The sequence below is a fragment of the Megalops cyprinoides genome, chromosome 13 (genome assembly GCF_013368585.1).
Source record: "Megalops cyprinoides isolate fMegCyp1 chromosome 13, fMegCyp1.pri, whole genome shotgun sequence".
Taxonomy (NCBI): Eukaryota; Metazoa; Chordata; class Actinopteri; order Elopiformes; family Megalopidae; genus Megalops; species Megalops cyprinoides.
In genome coordinates, this window is record NC_050595.1 from 19,433,977 (window position 1) to 19,454,557 (window position 20,581).

At 44.9% G+C, this 20,581-nt stretch overlaps 1 protein-coding gene across 1 annotated transcript; it reads right to left on the reverse strand.

The window, feature by feature from the left end:
• Positions 1-1,623: 1,623 nt before the first annotated feature.
• Positions 1,624-18,336, reverse strand: rab8b (RAB8B, member RAS oncogene family). The gene is made up of 8 exons (XM_036543344.1): positions 18,141-18,336; positions 6,027-6,087; positions 5,473-5,533; positions 4,378-4,455; positions 3,453-3,542; positions 2,969-3,034; positions 2,538-2,588; positions 1,624-1,975 (listed from the first exon to the last, which is right to left on the reverse strand). Exons 1-8 carry the CDS (start codon positions 18,262-18,264, stop codon positions 1,883-1,885), a joined length of 624 nt encoding a protein of 207 aa, XP_036399237.1. The 5' UTR covers positions 18,265-18,336; the 3' UTR covers positions 1,624-1,882.
• Between the last annotated feature and the right edge of the window lie 2,245 nt (positions 18,337-20,581).

Below are 20,581 nucleotides of genomic sequence, written 5' to 3' on the forward strand. Positions count from 1 at the left end.
GAAATAAAAACTGGAGTAATCAACAAGTAACATGTTATATTTAAGTAATTTAGCTTACAGCAAATTTACATATGCATGCATAAAGTGGTTTTCCTATGGTTTCACAAGTACTTAGAGAGGACAGTGCCAATGTCCAATGTTTTGAAGAGTACATACAAAAATATAATGATACATTAATTGATCATAAGAAATTTGCATTAAACACATAAGTCACAGCAGAGCTTGAGCCTGCCGCTGCTTCAATAAGCACTTGTGCGAAGATCTGCTCCCACTATGTCTCATCTCAGGACCCAACACTGCCCCCTATGGCCTCTCTCAGAACAGAATGTAAGTGCCCTCTTCTGGACAGAGACAGTAACGCATACAGCAATGTGCCTATATATTACGCATGTCAAAGCCTGCTGAATTTTAACACAGACAACCAGAGCTCTAAACACTTCAAAGCAAGAAAGACATCCCCACCCACCCACTCACTAGTTACATCTTGATTATTTTTAATGTGTTCAGTTTCTAGTGTATCGCCTGGGTGTGCTGTTATTAACCCATCTGCTAATGCACAGAAACCTGTGAGGGTTGGAAGAACTGCCACAGGCAGGAGCCCTTAGGCCACAGTGTAGTATTGCACATTTTGGTTTACTGAATGGAAATGGATTTGAAAAGAGGCCCCTGTGCAATAACAGTCAGGCGAAACTATGCTGAATCAGAGAACTTCCTTCATATGAATCCTACCACTAAAACCCGTTCCAACAAGGAGGCCTTCACTCAAAGTGCAAGCAATGCATCTTCCTTCCACTATGCTACTTCTTCTTGTGGCTATAATCACAAGACAAGAGTTATGTACCCCTAAAGTCTTCTAAACCACAGACAGCCCCATTGACAGTACTGCCAATACACTCCTTACTGAAGTGCTGTATAACAGTGCCTTCACTTACTGCTGGTGAGCAGGGCTTCAATCACAGCTGCTAAATCTGCTGACAGAAGCTTACTGCCCTTCACTGTATCTCCTCATACTTCATTACACTTATGCATGTCTCTTACTTTCATTTAAAACACAGACCATCGCGACTGCACAACACAAGAGTCAACGCACAGCATCAAGATGATCTGATCAACTTTGGTTAAAAAGTAATGTGTACAGTAGCAAGTGCACAAACATTCACACACAGTCACACTCACACAAACATTGACACTCTCACATACACAAACAGACACACACAAGCACATGTACATACAGTAATGCAAACATACTTTTCGTTCATGCTGAGAAACTTTTCTCTTTTCCTGCGGCTGTTTACTCAGCTTGGTTAAAAGCTCAGCCTATTTACTGGCATTTTTGAAATGTGAATGACTGACGGGATCTTCCTTGCAATACATGAAAAAAGACAGGAGCAAGAGCACGCCAAGCAGTTTGCAGACAGACAGACCACACGGCCACAGGGAGTTCAGTCAGCCCCTCTGGTGGCCCTGCTAAAAGCAACAGACAGTAGGCTGCTCACAATCAGTGCACAAAGTCAAATCAGAAATCAGAGAAGGCGCTTTAGCCCAGAGCGAGAGCACGAACGGGCACACAGGCAAAAAACTGAAAGACAGAAAAGGTCCCTTTCTCAACGGTGGAGGGGGGGGGGGGGGGATGGGGCTGTGACGCGTAAACAGCTGGCCCGTCGACATGTCTTGATCGCTCCTGTTTTTCCGTTGTTTTTCTTTTTTTTTTAATGTTCTGAAATGGGACCGCGAGACTCCTTCCACTGTGGTCAACAGAATACACAGCTCTCAGCAACAGCCAGCCCAGAGTCCTTTCGCAGGCCGAGAGATGTCGCGCTCTCTGAGGAAGCAGAGAAAGACGGGTGTACGAGTCCGCAGAGAGGGGGGAGGGGGGGGTCCGTTAGAGCAGCGTACACCGGAAAAAGCTGCTCTTCTTGGACCGGTTCTCCGTGATTTTGACGGGTCCTCCTCCGCCTGACGGATTGTTGTCATTCTGGCAAAGGAAGCGGAGGTGTGGGGGGGGGGGGGGGAGCGGGAGAGCGGGAGAGCGGGGTGAGGAGCAAAAAGGGCAGGACAGTCTTCAGTTAAGAGTGTGACAGTGAACCAGAAGGAAAATGACTAAGCATTTAAAGACAATTGCTGTTCCATGAAGATAAGTATGAATAGTTTACTCTGTAATCACAAAAATATTTTATTCTTCTTCTTATTATTATTATTATTATTAAAATGACAATATTTAAGTTGAGCAAGAAATGAAATCCAAGCCTTCAAGAAAAACTAAATGCATATCAGTAAAAGGGACTCAGTGAACATACAGGTTAAGAGATTTAGAAATGTTTGTTGCATCCAACAGAATGTTTTCCCTGATCGCTACCCTAAGAGTCCAATTGATTATGGAATAGGAAGTGCTGCAGACAGGATGCCCTTTCATGGCACCCAATACAGTCCACTTTGTGAAAAGCAAACATGGCACCCCCCCCCTCCCCCCAGGGTTGGTGTAATAATTGCTTAATAAGCACGATTCACGCCATGGAAAATGGTGAGCAGACACTCACCATTTTCCTGTTGAGCCTCGTCATGATGTCTCTGCCCAGCGTGAAGAAGGCCTGTGGAGACAGCAGCAGGTCAATGCGACGAGAGCGGCACCTGAACCGCGCCCTGCGTCAGAGCCTCGGAGATCAGCCGGCCGCCTCCGCGTTACACAACGCACTCCGCATAATGGGCTCGGCTAGCCGGGTCAGCACGCCTCCGCTTTCATTTCGGTCTCAAAAGACCCCATTAAAATGGATGAGGTGTGCATGAATGAGCAAGCATCGCGGACAGAGGTTCTTCAAAGGTTACTGTCACACGCTCGCTGCCCTGTTTTTTCTCCCGCGCCAGAACATTCCAAGCTTCAAAGGCTAGAATGGGTTGCAGTAATGTTATGAGGATGTTGTATTACGGCCGCTGAGGAGCAGAAAGAGTTTTCACCTCTGATATTACTCACCTCTTCAACATTTATGCTGGATTTTGCACTTGTTTCCAGGAACTTGATCCCGTAATCTATGGCTAACTGGAAAACAAATAAAGCCAGAAAGATTAACAACTAATCACTAGGATCACAAGTCATCTCAGCTCAGAAATGACAAGACAAGTCAATATTAATGACAAGGGGTAGTGTGTTACCCATTTTTAGGATGAGACTTAAACCAAGGTGGTCTCACTGTGGTCATTACCATTATAAAGAGGGTTGAGTGAGTGACATTCACAAGTTTAACTGGCCAAATAATTCCCTCACACTCCACCTGATGTGTGACCAGCATTCTGAAACAAAATGGCTGCCATACATCACCCAGGTGTGGTGTGGGGAGTTGGGGTTAACTTCTTCCACACTTCTCCACCCCAGCCATAACAATATTAATACAATGTAATTGTAAAAGAAGCTGTGTCAGGTTGTGAGAGTGGAGTAAAACAGGGACAGTCCCACCTACCTTCTCTCCTCTCTCTTTGTACACCTGCCTCTTGTCATTCATGTCACATTTGTTCCCCAGGATCATCCTCTCCACGTCTGATGATGCATGCTGGGAACAGTTCAGTCATTGCATAAATAAACAAGGAATCGCACACATGCTGACAACGTGCTTCTGACACAAGATAGTTAGTGTAGCACTTCAGGGATGTGCAATTCAATTCATTGGATATTTCAATATACTATGAATCCCCATATCTGATATTTCAACAACAGAAACTTTTTATTTCCCAGATGCACTCAAGCATGCATTCAAGAGATCTGCATTCCCTCTTACTTCAAGGCAGGAAAATTAATAAAATACATTTTTTTCTTCTTACTTTAGGCTACGTTGCACATTTTTTTTCACACTAACAGGTTAATTAGCAAGTATTGGGATACTAATCAAAATAATCAGTGATGTAATAATCATATTCAAAGATTCAGTCTCAACACTTGGAAATAAAGCATTAGTCTTGTTTATGTGCTCTATCAGAAAACACATTTTCACTGCAAAAAACTGCTATTAATGTTTTCTGCCAGAAAATGTGCTCATGTTACAGAAAGTAAAGCAAACTCAAAATGGTATATGCTGCAATACCCAAGTATTCCAGTGGGTGGCAGCAATGAGAATCATGTCCCTCCGTCTAGGGGCCTAGATTTGCTTTTTATTTCACTTTTTAATTCTAAACAACACAGTCAACTTTGTCCACTCCTGAGGAATGATAACAACAGAGGCACCTCCATCCTGCTCCTACAGATAGAGTAACAGCTGGCATTAGCTGGTTACCATCTGGAAACTAAATGGAAATCCACCGAACAGCACATTGGACATACATGGTGCCGATTGTGGGACACAAAGGCTCCCACAGGACCTCGCTGCAAGGGAACCACACCCCTGTGCTCACCTCCTCGATGTTCCTGATCCAGTTCTTGATGTTTTCGAAGGATTTCTCGTTGGTGATGTCGTACACCAGCATTATTCCCTAAGAGGAAGAGTCAGTGGGTCAGTGACTGAGCGCAGACAGCCGACTGGCTTGGAGATAATACTGATCAACATCAATCTGTAACTTCAGACTTCACAAAAGCATGACAGAGGGCTCAGCTCTGACTGATACTATAGACTGTTGTAAGGTAATTTGGAATCATGTCAATAATATTAATAACAATAACTATAATAATAACACCATGCATCATAAGTCTGTTTTCCCTTGCAAGTCTGTTTACAGCACGGCACTCAGTGACGCTGAGCAACAGGGTCAAAAGGTAATCAGCATCACACAGGAAATTACTACCTTCAGGACCTCCTCAGCTGGCAGTGTGTGCAAAGCTATGTGGGTGGTTTGTTCATACAACTCATTCATCAAGATGAAATATTTTCCAATGCTTCACAAGCAGGTCCAAGCTGCGTGAAGACACAGTGCTTCTTTACAGAACTGGGGCCGAAAGGGTTAAAGGCCTGGGACAGCGTGAAAGCGGAGCTGAGGCAGAGCAGACAGGGGTCGGAGGTCAGCATCAGCCCCGCCTCATAACCCAGCCTATCCAAGGAGGGGCGTGATGCAACAGCGCTGAGAACAATGCACAGCCCCCCCCCATTGCAGCGGCACTGTCCAAACACTAAGCTGGAATTTTACTGCTTTATCACCCCTACATGTGTTTCTAATGTACAGCGACACTGTGCCTCTCTGCCTCCCCGGCGGGGCCCCGAAGCGCCAGAATGCAGCTCTCGGCTGAAACCCTGGCCCTCCCGGGGGACGTGCCCCGAGGTCCCGCACGCAGCTAAACTCCAGATCACTGGCACGCCCCACTGATCCCAGCACAACGGAGACAAACAGAGCCAAAAGAGCATGAAAGCATTGCGTTTCTGCGCAGGAATCCTGCTGCATCATCTAATCTGCGCAGGGGGGCCCCTCCTGTGGAATGCTGGGAAGGGGGTTTTCGTGTCTGCGGAAGGGAAGTTTGTGAAGGAGGGAACGGGGCGGACGAGGGCGGCGGCGCCTCACCATCGCGCCGCGGTAGTACGCTGTCGTGATGGTCCGGAACCTCTCCTGGCCAGCTGTGTCCCTGAGAGAGACAAAGACAGGTTTAAATGCACTTAAATGCTATAAACTTCTTTCTCTATGACTAAGACGCACACTAACACATTTACATCCACTCCCACTGCAAACGGTGTCCCTGTGAGAGAGACATACAGACAGACATATTTAAATCCTGCTCTAAATATCTACCACACATTCTTCCACATACCTTGCAAGCCCATCTATAAGCAGTCCGCGTTGATCGGTGCAAAGCTGCTGTGTTCTCTGGACAATGTGCCGGCATTCATCATGCCTTGTTTATTGCTGCTGTTCGTTTCACAATTTGCTAACTTGTTTATCAACAAAATGTGAAATTCAGAAAGGATCCTCATAAAGAGAAGTAACTGGCATCTAATGTCAGTCAAACAGCATGCATAGACAGAGGCAGAACAGGATAATACCAGCTCAGACACACACACACACACACACACACACACAAACCCAGCATGTTCTCCAGTGAGCTGAGGTGTTGTGCTTACCATATCTGGAGCTTGATTTTCTTCCCATCCAGCTCTATCGTTCTGATTTTGAAGTCAATCCCTGAAATCACAGCGGGGGGGGGTACGTTAATGCTTTTTACATGTCAATCCAGGGAAATGAGCGCACAGCGCAAACGCCCTGAGGTGCAAGGCTCCTCTCGGGCTGCTCACGAAAAGGCCAGACTCTGCCTCATTCACTCCGTTCCACACTCCCAGAGCATTTATCAAGCCCTCTGGACCCCCACGCTAACATATGGACACACAAGCATGACATTTCAAGGCTTTCAGCACCGCCACAGAACTCTAAGTTCAACTGTAATTACTCTGCACTCACAGTGTAATAGTGGCTTAAAAAACACTATTAGGAAAGAGAGGATCAATCTGAATCCCCCTGAAAACTTGGTACCATACAGACTCTCAGTCAGTGAAACCAGACTTGGTAGAGGGTGTATTCATGCGACCATACAGCGTGTGGCTGACCTCTGACCCCTCCTGTGGAAGCTGGTGATTGGCCGAGTAACAGCTGACTGCTTATTCTGGAATGACCTGTGAGCTCTCAAGGGTGACCCTGCAGTTTGCAACGCCTCACGGTCCTGCCGGAATGCCAACGGCATCTCTGCGTGCAGGGAATAACCAACGAGGCCCCCGCGGGACCATGACTCACTCGCGATTCTGCTGCTCGCGGTTTAATTTAGGTTGGGCCGCCCCGCTGCTGTTCGCTCAGGTGGAATTGGATTAGAATGGTGCCAGTGCAGCCAAGGTTACAGCACCATTTGAATCAACACCTCATCGGTCCTCTGCATACATTCGTTAAGTGACACTTTGCAGCTGGTCGGATGCTGGATCTGTTGTATTCCTCTCACTCCTGCTTAAGACGTGCTCAGCGCAGGCAGTTAGACTGCCCCCACCCACTCCCGTTCCCCTGCTCCCCCGCTATTGGCGGCACAGTGGGTTACCACGTTTCCACAGTTTTGCTGCGCTATGTGAGTGTTCAGTGTTTTTGCTGTTCCCCAAACTGAGGAATGATCCACATCATTTATTAGCTTGAATCAGTTGGTGAAAAGCTGCCTTGCATCGCGACAGAATCTGCGTTTGAAATTCAGACAAGTCTCACCTACTGCAGTACGGTAAAACGTACCTGCATTCATTTGAATATCAAATACGAGTTAAACTGCATCTCTAAGGCTGCCACTGAGATCACTTTCACTTTTGTTTCTGCCTGCAGCGCTTGACTTCCCCTGCGTGGTGATGACCTTCTGAGGTCTTATCTGCAGCGGCGCGCTGGTGAAGACATCTGACTCGAAACGATCATGGAAATCGGCCATGTAGAAAGTTTCAGAAACCAACGGCAGGGTGCCACGAGTGTGCATGTCCTGCTAAGGAATCGAATGCCGTCATCTCTACTTAAAAGCACAGGCAGCCGAATGTGGTAATCATAGACACTGAAAACGATGGATCTTTGATAAGTAGAAGTGTGTTGCTGCTCCAAAATGAGCAGGAAATCATTATCATAATCATCCAGTCTGGATCAGGCAAGCCACACTTCAACCATCAACACTGTAATGGATAAAAACACTGATTAGTTTATTGAGATGGTTGTGAAGTGTTTATGCTTGGATGGAATGAAGGCCTACAGGCACATGTGCTCTCTAATGGCCCTCCAGAACCAGGACAGAGTAGTCCTGAAGATAGTGCAGCTCTCTAAGTCCAAGACACAGCAGAGCCGTTTCGGACAGACCCGATTATTATACCATGAGCTGCCCTGAAACTTGGCTGCAAGCACAGGTCCCAACTGTTTAAACAGCACAGACCTGACAAGCTCCAAGGTCTGAGAGTGGACTCAAGGCCCACAGCTTCAGTCAGCAGCTGCCTCTTTCATTACCCCCACCTCTTACTCCCGCCTGCCCCACACCGCAGGGCTAAATAAAGCCCTCACAGCCCGCTAACGTGAGCCCATCTCCTGAAAACGGCCTCAGTGACTAACACTGCCTTCGCTGAGGGAATGAAACCCCATACGTGTACACGCAGCCCTGACACATCAGCACGGCTGTAAAGCTCGCATGCTAAGAGGCCCGGCGTGGTGTGAGGCGTGAGACTCTGGCCAATGCTGCAGGCCTGTGAAGCAGCACACCGTTTACCGCCACAGTTCTCCACCACGGCAGAAGCGTCACGCTGCCTTCCTGAGGGGGGCGCTATGCGCCTGTGCTCTCTCGTTTTCCACCGGCTCCAGGTCAGAGGTCAGGATGGACAGCGACCCAAAGGAGCAGCTTTTGAGTGTTGTAGTTAGAGCGCCGTGGAGCCCGGGGGGCTGGACAGGCCGAGGCAGCACTCAGTAAAGGGCCGCCGGGCCACCGAGCAATGATAAGATGGAGGCACAGGAAGTGGTCTGGGCCACAGCTGCTCGGAGTGCTCTTACACTGACAGCCTCCCACCAGTTTCCACAAGGCCGACTCCCCACCTCCAGACCGGCCCCCCTTCTCGCTGCCTGTCATCAGAAGAATCACGTGAGTCAGCGGTCACAGGCGGGCCGCCGGGGGGGGCCCTTGGGGCCCAGAGCAGGAGAAGGGGTAAGAGACGAGCATTATCATCGTCCTGTGCGCTCAAGGAAAATCCCATACCTGCAGCAGAACTCAATACAGCCCTGTGTCCACCTGCACTGTACTGAGGTCAGCAAACCCAGGGTGCATTAGATAATGCGATCAAAGAGTCGGGCGCCAGCGTCCACCTGCACTGTTCTGAGGCCAGCAAACCCTGGGTGCATTTAGATAATGAAATCAGGGAGTCGCAGGCCAACGCCCGCTTGCACTGTTCCGTTTATAAACCTCCACTCCGCTGAAAAATCAGCCAAAAACATCTGTTAACTGTGAACTGAAGTGGCCTTCTTTGCGATACGGCAAATTAAACAAATAGCTCTGTGTACAACAGTCTTACGTACATCATGAATTACTCCAGAGCTGGTGCAGCGGGCTGCAGACAGGAGGGAGACACAAGGACACTGTCCATTTGTGTGTGTGTGTGTGTGTGTGAGTGCGCGCGCGTGTGTTTGACAGTGCATGTGTATTTTCGATGAAATTCAATCAAATGATCTTGATGTTGTTGGTTCAGTGTCTCAGTGCTTGCATTTCAGACATGATTTAAGGGAGGAAAACAAGAAGTAAATTATCAGCATCGTCTGTGGGAGTGTTTGACATTAAAACGGTTCTAGAGAAAAGAAAGCTGTATAAAGTTTATGAGTGTGTGTGTGTGTGTGTGTGCGCGTGTGTGTGTGCTCAGGGGTTACTGCTGGTCAGTGTGGAACTCGTTTGCACTCCCCTGCTTTGAGATGCCCCGCGCCCTGCTCTCCTCGCTGTCAGAAGGCAGGAAGTGGAACAGGGACTCGCGTCTGCGGTAATCAGGAAAGGCTGCCGCATGGCCGGGACCTCGAGGCCCTGACCTCACTTCTGCATGGACAGGAAGTGATGTCGCCACAGGAAGCCCCGCTGCGCTCCGCGCCCTCCCCAGATGACAGTCACAAGGCCTGACAGAGAGGCTTCTGTTCAAACAGAGCCACTGCGGAGGGGACAGGCCCGCCCAGACGGTGGGTGGGGACGCTACGGCGCAAGCGTGACCTTCATGAGGAAGGAGAGGCACATCCCCAGCACATTCATTACTCTCCTTTTCACTTTTACACACTTCTTCCTCCATCCACTCACTGTAACTTTTCAACACTTCATCACACTTTACTGCCTGTAGAGGAATAAGAATGAAGCCGAAGCTATTGAAAAGTTAAAAGACTGCATCCAAGGCCCCTAGAGCCCATTTCCTCTCTCTCCAGAGAGAGAGCTGACTTTTATGAACACGATTATACTGAGCCTGTAAAGGGCTGTAGAACCAGCCAAAAGATATTGTGAAATAAAAAGACATGCCTAGAAGAACCAACAATCTTTCAATCTTCAGACTCTCCTATCCCCCTCAGGAAAGTGGGAGTTTAAAGAGTAAGAGTTTTAATGTAATCACTGGTCAAAGGATAATGATTTTTGACCCTAACCCTCACCATGCCCATCAACATCTGGCATGAGCAAGCGCTCGCAGGGGTTCAGAGGGGGTCAGATAACGAAACATTAAACACTGGTTATCACTACTCCTTTTCCCTCCTCAGAATAAATTAGTCTTCACCTCAACCTCTCCTTTGGGTTTCACAATCAAAGTGAAAGCAACATTTCCAAAGGTGGGGCCCAAGGGGAGAGCAGTGCTTTAAGAGGCCTGAAAGCTGTGCAATTTCTCAGCTCGTATTCCCCCTCCTACCCCCCGCTACCCCGCCCCTCTCAACAAAGGCATCAGCTGCGATTCGTGACCCGAGAGCCGTGATGAAACGAATCAGCAGGGTGTCGGTTCCCAAATGGAGCACACCCCCTCGCTCACCCAGGGAATGACGCGCACAGACACACAGCCTTCTGCATAGCACGGGGCTCCCCTGCCCTACCGCTTAGGCTACAGTGCGATTTTGCACAAGAATCCGAAATATTTCCCCACATAAAAAATCCTGATCTGAAATATGGCATTAGAAAGAAAAACACTGTGGTTTTGGCAAAAGGAGAGGAGCCAGCTGGAGGAGAGAACTCCGCAGCAGTGTGATTTATTCGGGGAATGCTCGCTTACAGGCGATGTCTGTTTGTTGTTCTATATGTGATGAGGAACATATGCAGGCACTTAAAGAGCCAGGCCTTACTGCCATCGTTCAGCACAAAAACCACAGGAGATCCCGGGATAACATCTGCTGCACTCTCACTCAATAACCTGTAGATCAGCTCAAAAAAAAGAGGAAACACTATGAGGAAGATTTAGCAGAGTATTAGTAATCATACTGTATTTGCCACACTGCCCTGAGCTACATACCTCTTCTCTTTCATACAGGAAAGCCTGTGTTTAAACAATAGGAGAACTCACCCAGCGCTCATAATAAATTAATGTTAACCTGGGAAGGCAAAATATGGAAAAGGTCTTCTACAGTATAGATCTTCCTCAGCTAATCATTTTAATAAATAAGTGTAAAATTTAGTCTCATTCATTATTTTGAAATGTCTGCGCCAATTCGCAAAAGACATCGCAACACGCATCCGGCCACACACAGAAAGACCCATACCTGACTGTCAACTGTAATCAAGCGAAAGTGTCCAGGAAGCAAAAAAGTAGTCTGCATATTACGAAAATGAGCCCCTGAGGAAGTGAACACTGAAGGCTCGGTGTTAGTCGCCGCACTGAACTCATTCCCTGGGTTTCTGTTCCTCTTGGACCATACACCTGACTGCCTTATAGAGGACAGTGATGGCATGAGATGAAGGAGTGAAGGAGGTAACGCGGTGCTTCCTGTTCGTTCTCCAGGCTGGCAGATGCTTCTTCTAATGACGTCTTTTAGAGAGGAAGAGCATGCCCTGCGTGTCTGGGAGGACGACTGAGCCACGCATGCAAAGCCACTGCTTACAACAAAGGGGGGAGGGACGGCTAGCACACCCAGCTCAGGAGCAGGACAATGAGCCAAGGCTTCTATCCATTACAGGCACCGACACAAAATCAAGGACGGGACCCACTCCCTGCTGCAGGAATCATTTCGGCTGGGAGAGCGCAGCAGAAGCGTGAGCCTGAATCCACCCGGGTGCTTCTCCGTTACATCCGACCGAACATCGTTCAACCTGAGCCCTCTTGCGTTTACAAATTTACCTGATTTCAGTGACTTGCTGATCACACCGCCGGGGGACCAAGCAGCACAGACATCTCCTATATACGTCCAGCTCATTTCCGCATGGTAATAACCCTGATACAAACTGGCTACTTCTCAAGCTCCTTTTCAATAAGCTACTGAAATTTTCCGAAATAACTACTGACATGAGAAGTAAATGCACAGTACTTACTGCATTCATCCTGAATGCCTACATAGTGTACTTGGTGTTATAAGGGAGGGGAAAATGTCATTGTTTAACTCTACATTTTACTGTAATGAAAACACTTTGGATTCCCTTACGTGAAAAGCCGGCCTATGGTGCACATTGACATGGTCTGATCAATACTCATGAATTAGCATATCTGACAGTCTAGCAGAGCTGCAGCAGGAGGAGGTCTATGCCGTCAGTAAGGTCTTGCCTTCAAAACAAGAAGAAACAAGACTTATTAATGCCTCTTGAAATAAAATTTATGAAACAATTTTATTATGGTTGACAAGCTACAGAATCACCTTCCTTATTTTATTATTTTCACACAAAGACACACGTTCAAAATGCATGTTCAGTTTGCAGTTTTAGAAGATTAGCAAAGGAATCAAAGGAATCAAAGGAATTGACTTTTTTTGCTATGATCTAAAAAAACACAATGTTTTATTATTCTAACATTTCAGATAACAGTCAAGCCTATTCTCTATGAAGTGTGTGTTACTGCAGCCTAGTACAGTATGTGGTGGGGACAAGCAGTGTCTGGTGGGAGTGGGAGTTGAGTGCGATATTTTAGCTGTGAGAGATGGTAACGACGCAGATCTGGTAACTGCAAACCATACACCTGACATTACACTTGCATTAAGCGATTCAGAGCAGTGTCTGTGTCTGTGGTTAAAAGTGTTAAACAAGTGCTAAGCCGTGTCTCCACACTGTCAGAGAGCGTCACACACCGCCACTACACAGGATGTTTCGAGATTTTCTCTTCCAGCATTGCGAAAAAGCGGCGGCAAACATATCCACGTGACGCTCCCGTAACCAGCGACGTCGGGCACGCAGAGGATTGCGTGTTTACGGAGTTACGTGCACAGAATAGCTCAGTCCACAGCTGCCTCAAATCAAACGCCTCACAACTGCAACAGGCCATCCATAATTCAATTCTCCGGCGATGGAATGGCAGAGAGAAAGAGCTGTGTTGTGACAGCCTAAGTGGTGTCACGGTATGTGATGAAGACAGTCTTTCAGCGCCACTGCTTTCCTATGCACAGAGCTATCTCCCTCTCAGATACGGATGCATGATGTTGCCTTTTATGCAGACCATAGCACTGCTGCAAATTCAAATAGAGCAGCACACCACCTCCTTTGCTTGCAACTTCCACGGTAAACTGGAAAGAGTTATAACTATCACAACATCAACTAAAATGACATTCAGTTCAGGAGGAGGTATATTTAGCTGGAGGACCGTTAAAAAGCTACAGTTCATGACACAGACCTGATGTTGCAGAAATGGGATTACCCCCGTGGAAGATCTGAATGAAAAAACCTAAACTGTGCTAGTACCTCAGAGACATGCAAATATGACTGTGTAGCCTACCTCTGCAAGTTCTTACAACAGGTCAGGCTAGCTATAAGCATCTTGTATGATGAACATTGTATTTTCTTTTCAATAAAACCAGTCAAAGGTAGTGTAATTGGTTAACTGGCTGAAATCAAGTCTCATGGTACTAACGCGGACAAAAAAGAGACTAGCACAAGTTACTTAAAGGACTCAGAACGCAGCAGAAAACCATATCAACATTACCCATTTTTACACTGTGGAGGTAGAGCCAAGCTGGCTCACCTACTATATCCAATTTTAACTGTAGAGTTGGAACCAGTCTGGCTTTTAGACCCCTTTCCTACGATACAGCTGGACCCAGGCTAGCTTTCTTATACCCCTACAGAGGAAAAAGGGCATCTGATGTCAATCCAAACCCCAGCCCTGCACTAGCCAGCAGAGAGCCTACAGAAAGGGGTCGACAGCAGTAAACTCTTTCCTGCCTTTATGGTATAACAATGAGCTTGGAATAGAGCAGGCATATCTGACCAATGAGCAGCTAAGCAAACGATCACGTATATGCACTTCCGTTTCTTACCAAAGAATGTTCAAAGCTTGGTTTTGAACTGAGAGTCTGAACGGGTTTAAAACTGTAACGTGACCATTCTATTCTTTGTGCGGAGGGTAGGGGAAGAGAGAGAAACAATCAGGGTTTTTCTGCTGTTGAAGTCCATAATTAAATGTCAGGTATTCTCCAGACTTTACTAGCACTACAATCTGCCAGCTTGTGGAAATAAAACCGAGTCTCTCCTATTCATATCCTTGGTTTAACACACCATTTTGTTTTTTCAACAGGGAAATATAAAACCGTTTTCTCCTCGGGCGCGTTGTTTTTCAATAGATGACATTGTAAACCCGCTCAGCATATCCACCTTTTCATTCTAATTGAGGCAGGTTTTCACTTCAGGGCCTTGGCGACATAGAAGACTGAAGACGAACCTTCAACTGGAGAGGCTGTTAAAAAACACACACACCCACTCTGTGCGAGGGATTCCCATAGAAAACACCATAACACTGCTGGAGCCAGACCACCTGTCCCTATCCTCCACTTCACTGTGAACTCAGCTGGGACCCATGTCCCACGCACAGTGAGTCAGGGGTGCGACTCTCAGTCAGACACAAACCTGACAAGTGGAGAACCAGCCCTGAAGTGCCCTTTCTTACTGTATTCACTCTTGTGTAGCAGGACAAAAGGAGGAAACTGATACAGTCCGGCACCATTTTTTACAATGGAGTTTATGGTAACAGATACTGTCCCTTGTACACACCGGAGACAAAGCCGTGCTGCTCTACAACGGCATGGCCAGAGGTCAAGGCTGCATTACTGTGTGGCAGACTGGCAAGAGAGGTACAGTAGCTCTCTGGAAAATTCTCCTCACAACCAACCTTAATAAATAGGCTAATTAACTTTGGACGTCTACACACCTCAACAAAAATGAAAGTCTCTCAAGCGAAGTGGAAAAAGAATTAATGGACTGGGATACTTTACATTAAGAGTGTGTGCCATCTTCATCATGTGGTCTTGGCAATTTAATTTTGAAGGTCATAGTCCCAAATATGACTGTTCAGTGCTCAGTGCTGCTCCCTTATAAAGCAATGTTACTATGGAGGGAACAGAATAGTGTAGCACATCTAACACTTACATTAACTCTAAAGTCTCCAACAGCAGGTTATGTCAAGGCAACAGGATTCTCATAATTAGACAGCAAGTTCACAAAATTGGAAAATAATGTATTTTTGTACTTGTTTGGTGTTTTATGCACACACACCTCCAATATAAACTTTTTGATGTCAATGACAGCCAACAAACTTTTCATTTGTCTATGATGACTTCATGACTTTCACAAAACTGAACACCAAAGCCATATTCATTAATCAAAAGGAAACGCCGGAAACCATACGCTCTTATAAAATGATTCTATGGCCACTAGCTGTAGTCATAGTTCCGCTGTTCTGAAAAGAAGGCAGGACAAAGTTTTGAATCTTTAATACATCGGTAACGTAATATTTTCTGAACATTACGTCTCACAGTCAATGGCTTCATGAAATAGTTCGAAGTACTCTTCATCTATAACAATGAGTACTTGGAATATTTGAAAAACAACATTTAAATTGTATTATAAGGGGGAAATAGCCCTTTGTGTGAAAATGAATCATTTTCCTGCATGTCATAGGTGAATTTATCTTTACGGTTAGTCTGCTATTGTTGTACTTCCACATTATAAAATGAAATGCCACTCAATAAATGTAATCTAATGAATCCACTCCGGGGGAAGTTCTGTATTTCTCCTCAACACACAACTGACTTTAACACTTCAAGGGACTTTCCTGTGGTTATACTCCTGTCAGAATTCATAATGGGTCTAAAGAACAGGTCACTGGTAGGATCCTGTTTGTTCGCGGACACCACTAGAGCTCATTTACATCACGGTGGTCTTCCCCTTTTGAGTCAACGAGGGAATTCCACGGAGAAACCCAGACCTTCGCATGAGGTCACTACGAGATACTGCAGCTCAGAGCCACACGCCGTCACACCCATTGTTTTCACTCTACAAAACTGAAAGGCTGGAGCCACTGCATGTATGTGCACATGAGACGATGAAAGTTAAATAGCGGTATTTGTCTCACGCACAGAGGACTATGCACAGGATTTTACACATGCGTCTGAAAAGGGTGGACGACGGTGCGCGCGTTCTGTAGTAAAGCGTGAACGTTTCTAGATAATAGCTATTTCATTACTTTTAACGTCACATGTGATGACTAATTTGAGGGGGAATTCAACTTTGTCATATTTCACTTGGTTCTGGAAATGAGTCAGAGTAGCATCGCTATGCAACACAAGAATACTGAGAATCCTGCAACTTTATTCAGGGCTGCATATCGAGAGTCATGAATTATAGCCTGCTGACGGTCACACTAGTAAAACACCTCAGAACCAATTAAAATTGACGGCGGTAAGCAAGGGCTCGCAAAAGCATATTTTGGATTGGCGGCCCATACCTGCACATGATACTGACTTGTAGCAAGATCTTTGATCTTTGTGCGATTGCGCATACATAATAGTTCGGCTCTAAGGGGTAAAAGTCGCCCATCCGAGCAACTATCAATCCCCACTGCCACTTCAGTCATGCGAAGCACAAAGTGTGTCTTGGTACGCCTAGTTTTGCTGTCGCCCGATACCTCCTCATGACAGGGACCTTTTAAATTTGACTTTATTTCCACTTTAAGTATGCTTACTGAGAACACGGTGAATCTGTGGATTAACATATAAACAAAAACACTTTGAATGCATACACTTGAAAGCGAAATCCTTTTTGCGCCAGCAAATACTGTTTGTATTGTATCTGCTTTAATAGGAAGTGACGGATTGCTAAAATATCAATGATCAACAGATGCCAATCTTGGCACTCTAACCATTGCCTGCTGAACCTTTATGCACACGGTAATCCAACAAAATACAGAGAACCGAGTCTTCCTGTCACGAACATACTGCAGTAAAATCTGTATATGCATAATCTTTTTGCAAGATCGATTTCATTTGAGTTGTAACCCGCGTCAGATTTTTGTTTCCAATAGCGTCTGTATCTGCGACAGTTAACGACAACACAACAGCTTATTAGCTATAGCTGCATAGGCCTACCATAAATACATCAATCTGTTATTGCCCATTTGGCTTTTTCTCAGATATCAAGCAACATCAGAACGTCACAGAACTACCATCACTTTACCATTCAAATCTGCTGTTATAGCAGGCCTTTATATAGCTAATTTAACCAATACTTAGCTAGTACTCGCCAGCTAAGAGCTAACCCTATTATTTTTTAAAGATATATATAAATTATCGTACTATGGAGACAGTCACATATAACCAACCACAACTTTGTTCTTCAGGTATAGGTTGTTGTCAGAAAAAATGACGACTTAAATGGTTGTTATACTTCTGAAAATGTTAGCTACACCTGTGATAAAGGTAATACATAGGATTTCCCCTGAAACCGGTTCTCCAAACAGTTATTTATTTACAATCGGCACCTTGTCCAAACCTTGGATCCTTATCCGAAACGGTTTTAGACGAGCCTCACTCACAAAGCTTAAGTTAACGGGACAGCATTACTTGGATCCTTCCGGGACCCAAGTGGTCGTTATTATTAACGCCCATTAGCCGGTTATGTGAGGCGAGAAATATCCAACAAGTCCTCCTAGTTCTTTGGTTGCAGCCAGCTAGCTAACGTTAGCTCGCTACCTATAATGCACCTATAAGGGTTTTCATCATTCCCTTGTCGATGCTGGTTTATAGACCTTTGCAACGGATCTGAAAACCAGATAACGTTACACCAATAAATAATGAATGAATCTAGAATTCAAAAATAGCTCGCTCGCTGGCAAGGTAAATTGAACTAATCTAAAAATAAGACAATGCAACTCCTTATAGCTAACAGCAGAGGAGATTAACATGAAACAGTTTGCCAGCTAGCAATCCAAAGCTTTGGTTTTCATTTCGCGCACGGCATGTAAATTAGCTCGACTGACAGTTATCTTGCTAGCTGGATGGTTAGCTTTAATGGTACGCTTTCTGTTTGAAGGAGATAGACTAACCTATCTTAGCTAACGATAACTTAGTTAACCACCTCTCAGAAAAGCTAGCCAAGTGATGGCTGAATTTAGCAATTTCCTGTATGCGCTGCAACGTTAGCTAGCTAGTTTCTGGGCCCTTTTCCCGTGTCAGTGCCCTCTTATCGTTTTGCAGTACAGTGCTGGCTAGCAAACTCAATAAGCAGCCTATACTGGCACACACCCCGAATCATCTTCCCGAAAGACAGAACCGGGTAAACTGACCTATTGTAGATATGAAGGTGGTGTTGAACGCGTCCTCGCTGAATCTGAACAGCAGACATGTTTTCCCGACCCCGCTGTCTCCTATAAGCAAGAGTTTAAAGAGATAATCGTATGTTTTCGCCATTTTCTCCCTCCACTGCTCTCCGCTTGATAATGACAATGTAGCGGGTAGGGTAGCGAGCGCTTACTACAGTATCCATACAGTGAAGGGAAGAGAGGGCGTGAGTATAATGACGTCAATAGCTGTCTTCACGAACTGTACGCGTACATACTTTTGGTCCTTGTAGTTTTTGCATGTATATTTCTATCGCTCCCAGCCGCATGTCTTTCAGTCTTGAACAAAGTTTTGAGACAAAAAATATAGTAAATAATAAAATATGTTGAACGACTATGATTTCAAAATTCTGATATATCGTATTTTATCGGTCTTTCTCATCTATGTAGCTCCATATTAAACAAACTATATCCTTGCATTACGAAAACCTATGGCAATACTGAAATTTATAGCGGTTTTTACAGTCATCAAGTGTGAATAATTTGACATGCTGTTTTGGCTCAGGTGTAAATAGCCAGCTGTGAGGCTCAAGTAACAGTGCCCCGAGAGATCTTTCAACCATCATCTTTTCCAGGGAAAGCAACAGCGTGCGTGCTCTACAGTACCGTATGGCATGAACCAATACAAAACTGACCAAATGCGATCCTGTGGCCACATTAATTGTGCTGAGTTTGGCTGCAGCCAAAATTTCTCGAACACAATGTGTTGTTATGAATTATCACTAATTATCGATTCACTATGACCACTCCTCTAAAATCATATGTGCAATGAATACTCAGTGTCCCAAGGTCTTTGCAGTCAACCCCTCAGTTGTTTGACAACTAATATGTTCATCTGCTGTAATGTGCTTTTAGAAATAGATGATTATTCTCAGAATCTGTAAATGAGAGAGTGGCTGAAACAAAGTATGTCACACAGCTGCTCCAGGGCGTCGTGGGAATGTATAGGTTTATTACTTCTAGCACCCGCCGAGGACACCACGAATTTAAACGTAAGAAAGTCGGATGATTGCGCAGAGTACAACAAAATTATATTGTTTGTCCTGTTCCAGCAGGACATGATGTTATCTCTTTAAGAAGTTGAGGAAGCAGAATGACTTACATACGTGTTGCCAGATTGGTTTCCAAACCACATAAAGAGGATTATTTCCTGATTTGTAGGAAAATGGTGTCCAGAATTATTTCTTATATATTCCTTATTGTGGATTGATCAGAGTGAATCACTCATGCCTGCAAGAGTCTGTATGCAGTCAGATGGTTCACATTATTACAACAATATTGTCAGTTTTACCATACTTTATAAAAGTGGATTTTGATAATCTTGAGCTTTCCAGTCTACATATATGTTATATTTTTACATTATAGTTGGTGTAGTAGGCACTCTTAACAAGAACAACTTTCATAGCTTACAATTTTGACATATCATCCACTTAAATAACTGGATACTTACAGAGGGAACAATAGCAGTGGCCCACCTGGAGATCAAGTCAGCAACCTTTGGTTTGGGAGCCCTGGCCCTCACCACAACACCACATTCCTGTCATGTAAACATCTAAATATATCCCTATGGGTAATACTAAAATACCTGAAGAAAAAATGCTGTTCACATCATCTCGATAGTCAATCATCATGGAATTTTTCCTATCACGGAAAAGATAGCTCTCAAGATAATAGTCCCTCTCAATTGATGATCCTTGCAGTAGATAATTATTCAGGGCAACTCTGCAAACTAATACAAAACAAACAACCCTTTTCATCTGATATCCCATTTCTGTCTGAACCACATAAAATTAAAAAGAAAATGACCTCCATCAATTTCCAGTCTTCATTTTAATTCATTCATTTTGATTTCATTTTTGCATCCAGAAATAGCCAAGTCAGTGAGGCAAGTGGGAAAACTGGAAGGACATCATGTTACACACCCAAAGTCAAAAGGATCTGCATGATGTAACACAATCCTAAAGTGACATGTGTATGCATTGATTGAGAGTTTCAGTGATCAGAATGAATTTTTTGGAGATCTACATGTAAATTATAAGAATAAAAGAAGAATCTAATGGTAAAAAAAAAGAAATTTCACTGTTGCATTTTGAAGAAAGATCATGGCCATTTCAGATGATTTTAGATTTGATCCTTTCCACATACGCAGAATAACATTACCTGCTATGTATTATACATTTTCCAAAGCAATGCAGGCACATTTAACAATGATACAACAGCAACCCCATCCAGGATTTGAATCTGTTATGGAATCTGGTTAGAAGTGTATTTTGTACTCTGAACTACATCCTGATTCAAATCTCATTCACATTCTCATTTTTTTCTGATGTTGTAAAGTTACTTGAGTGAAATCCCTATAGGTCAGAATTACATTTGAACTGTCATGA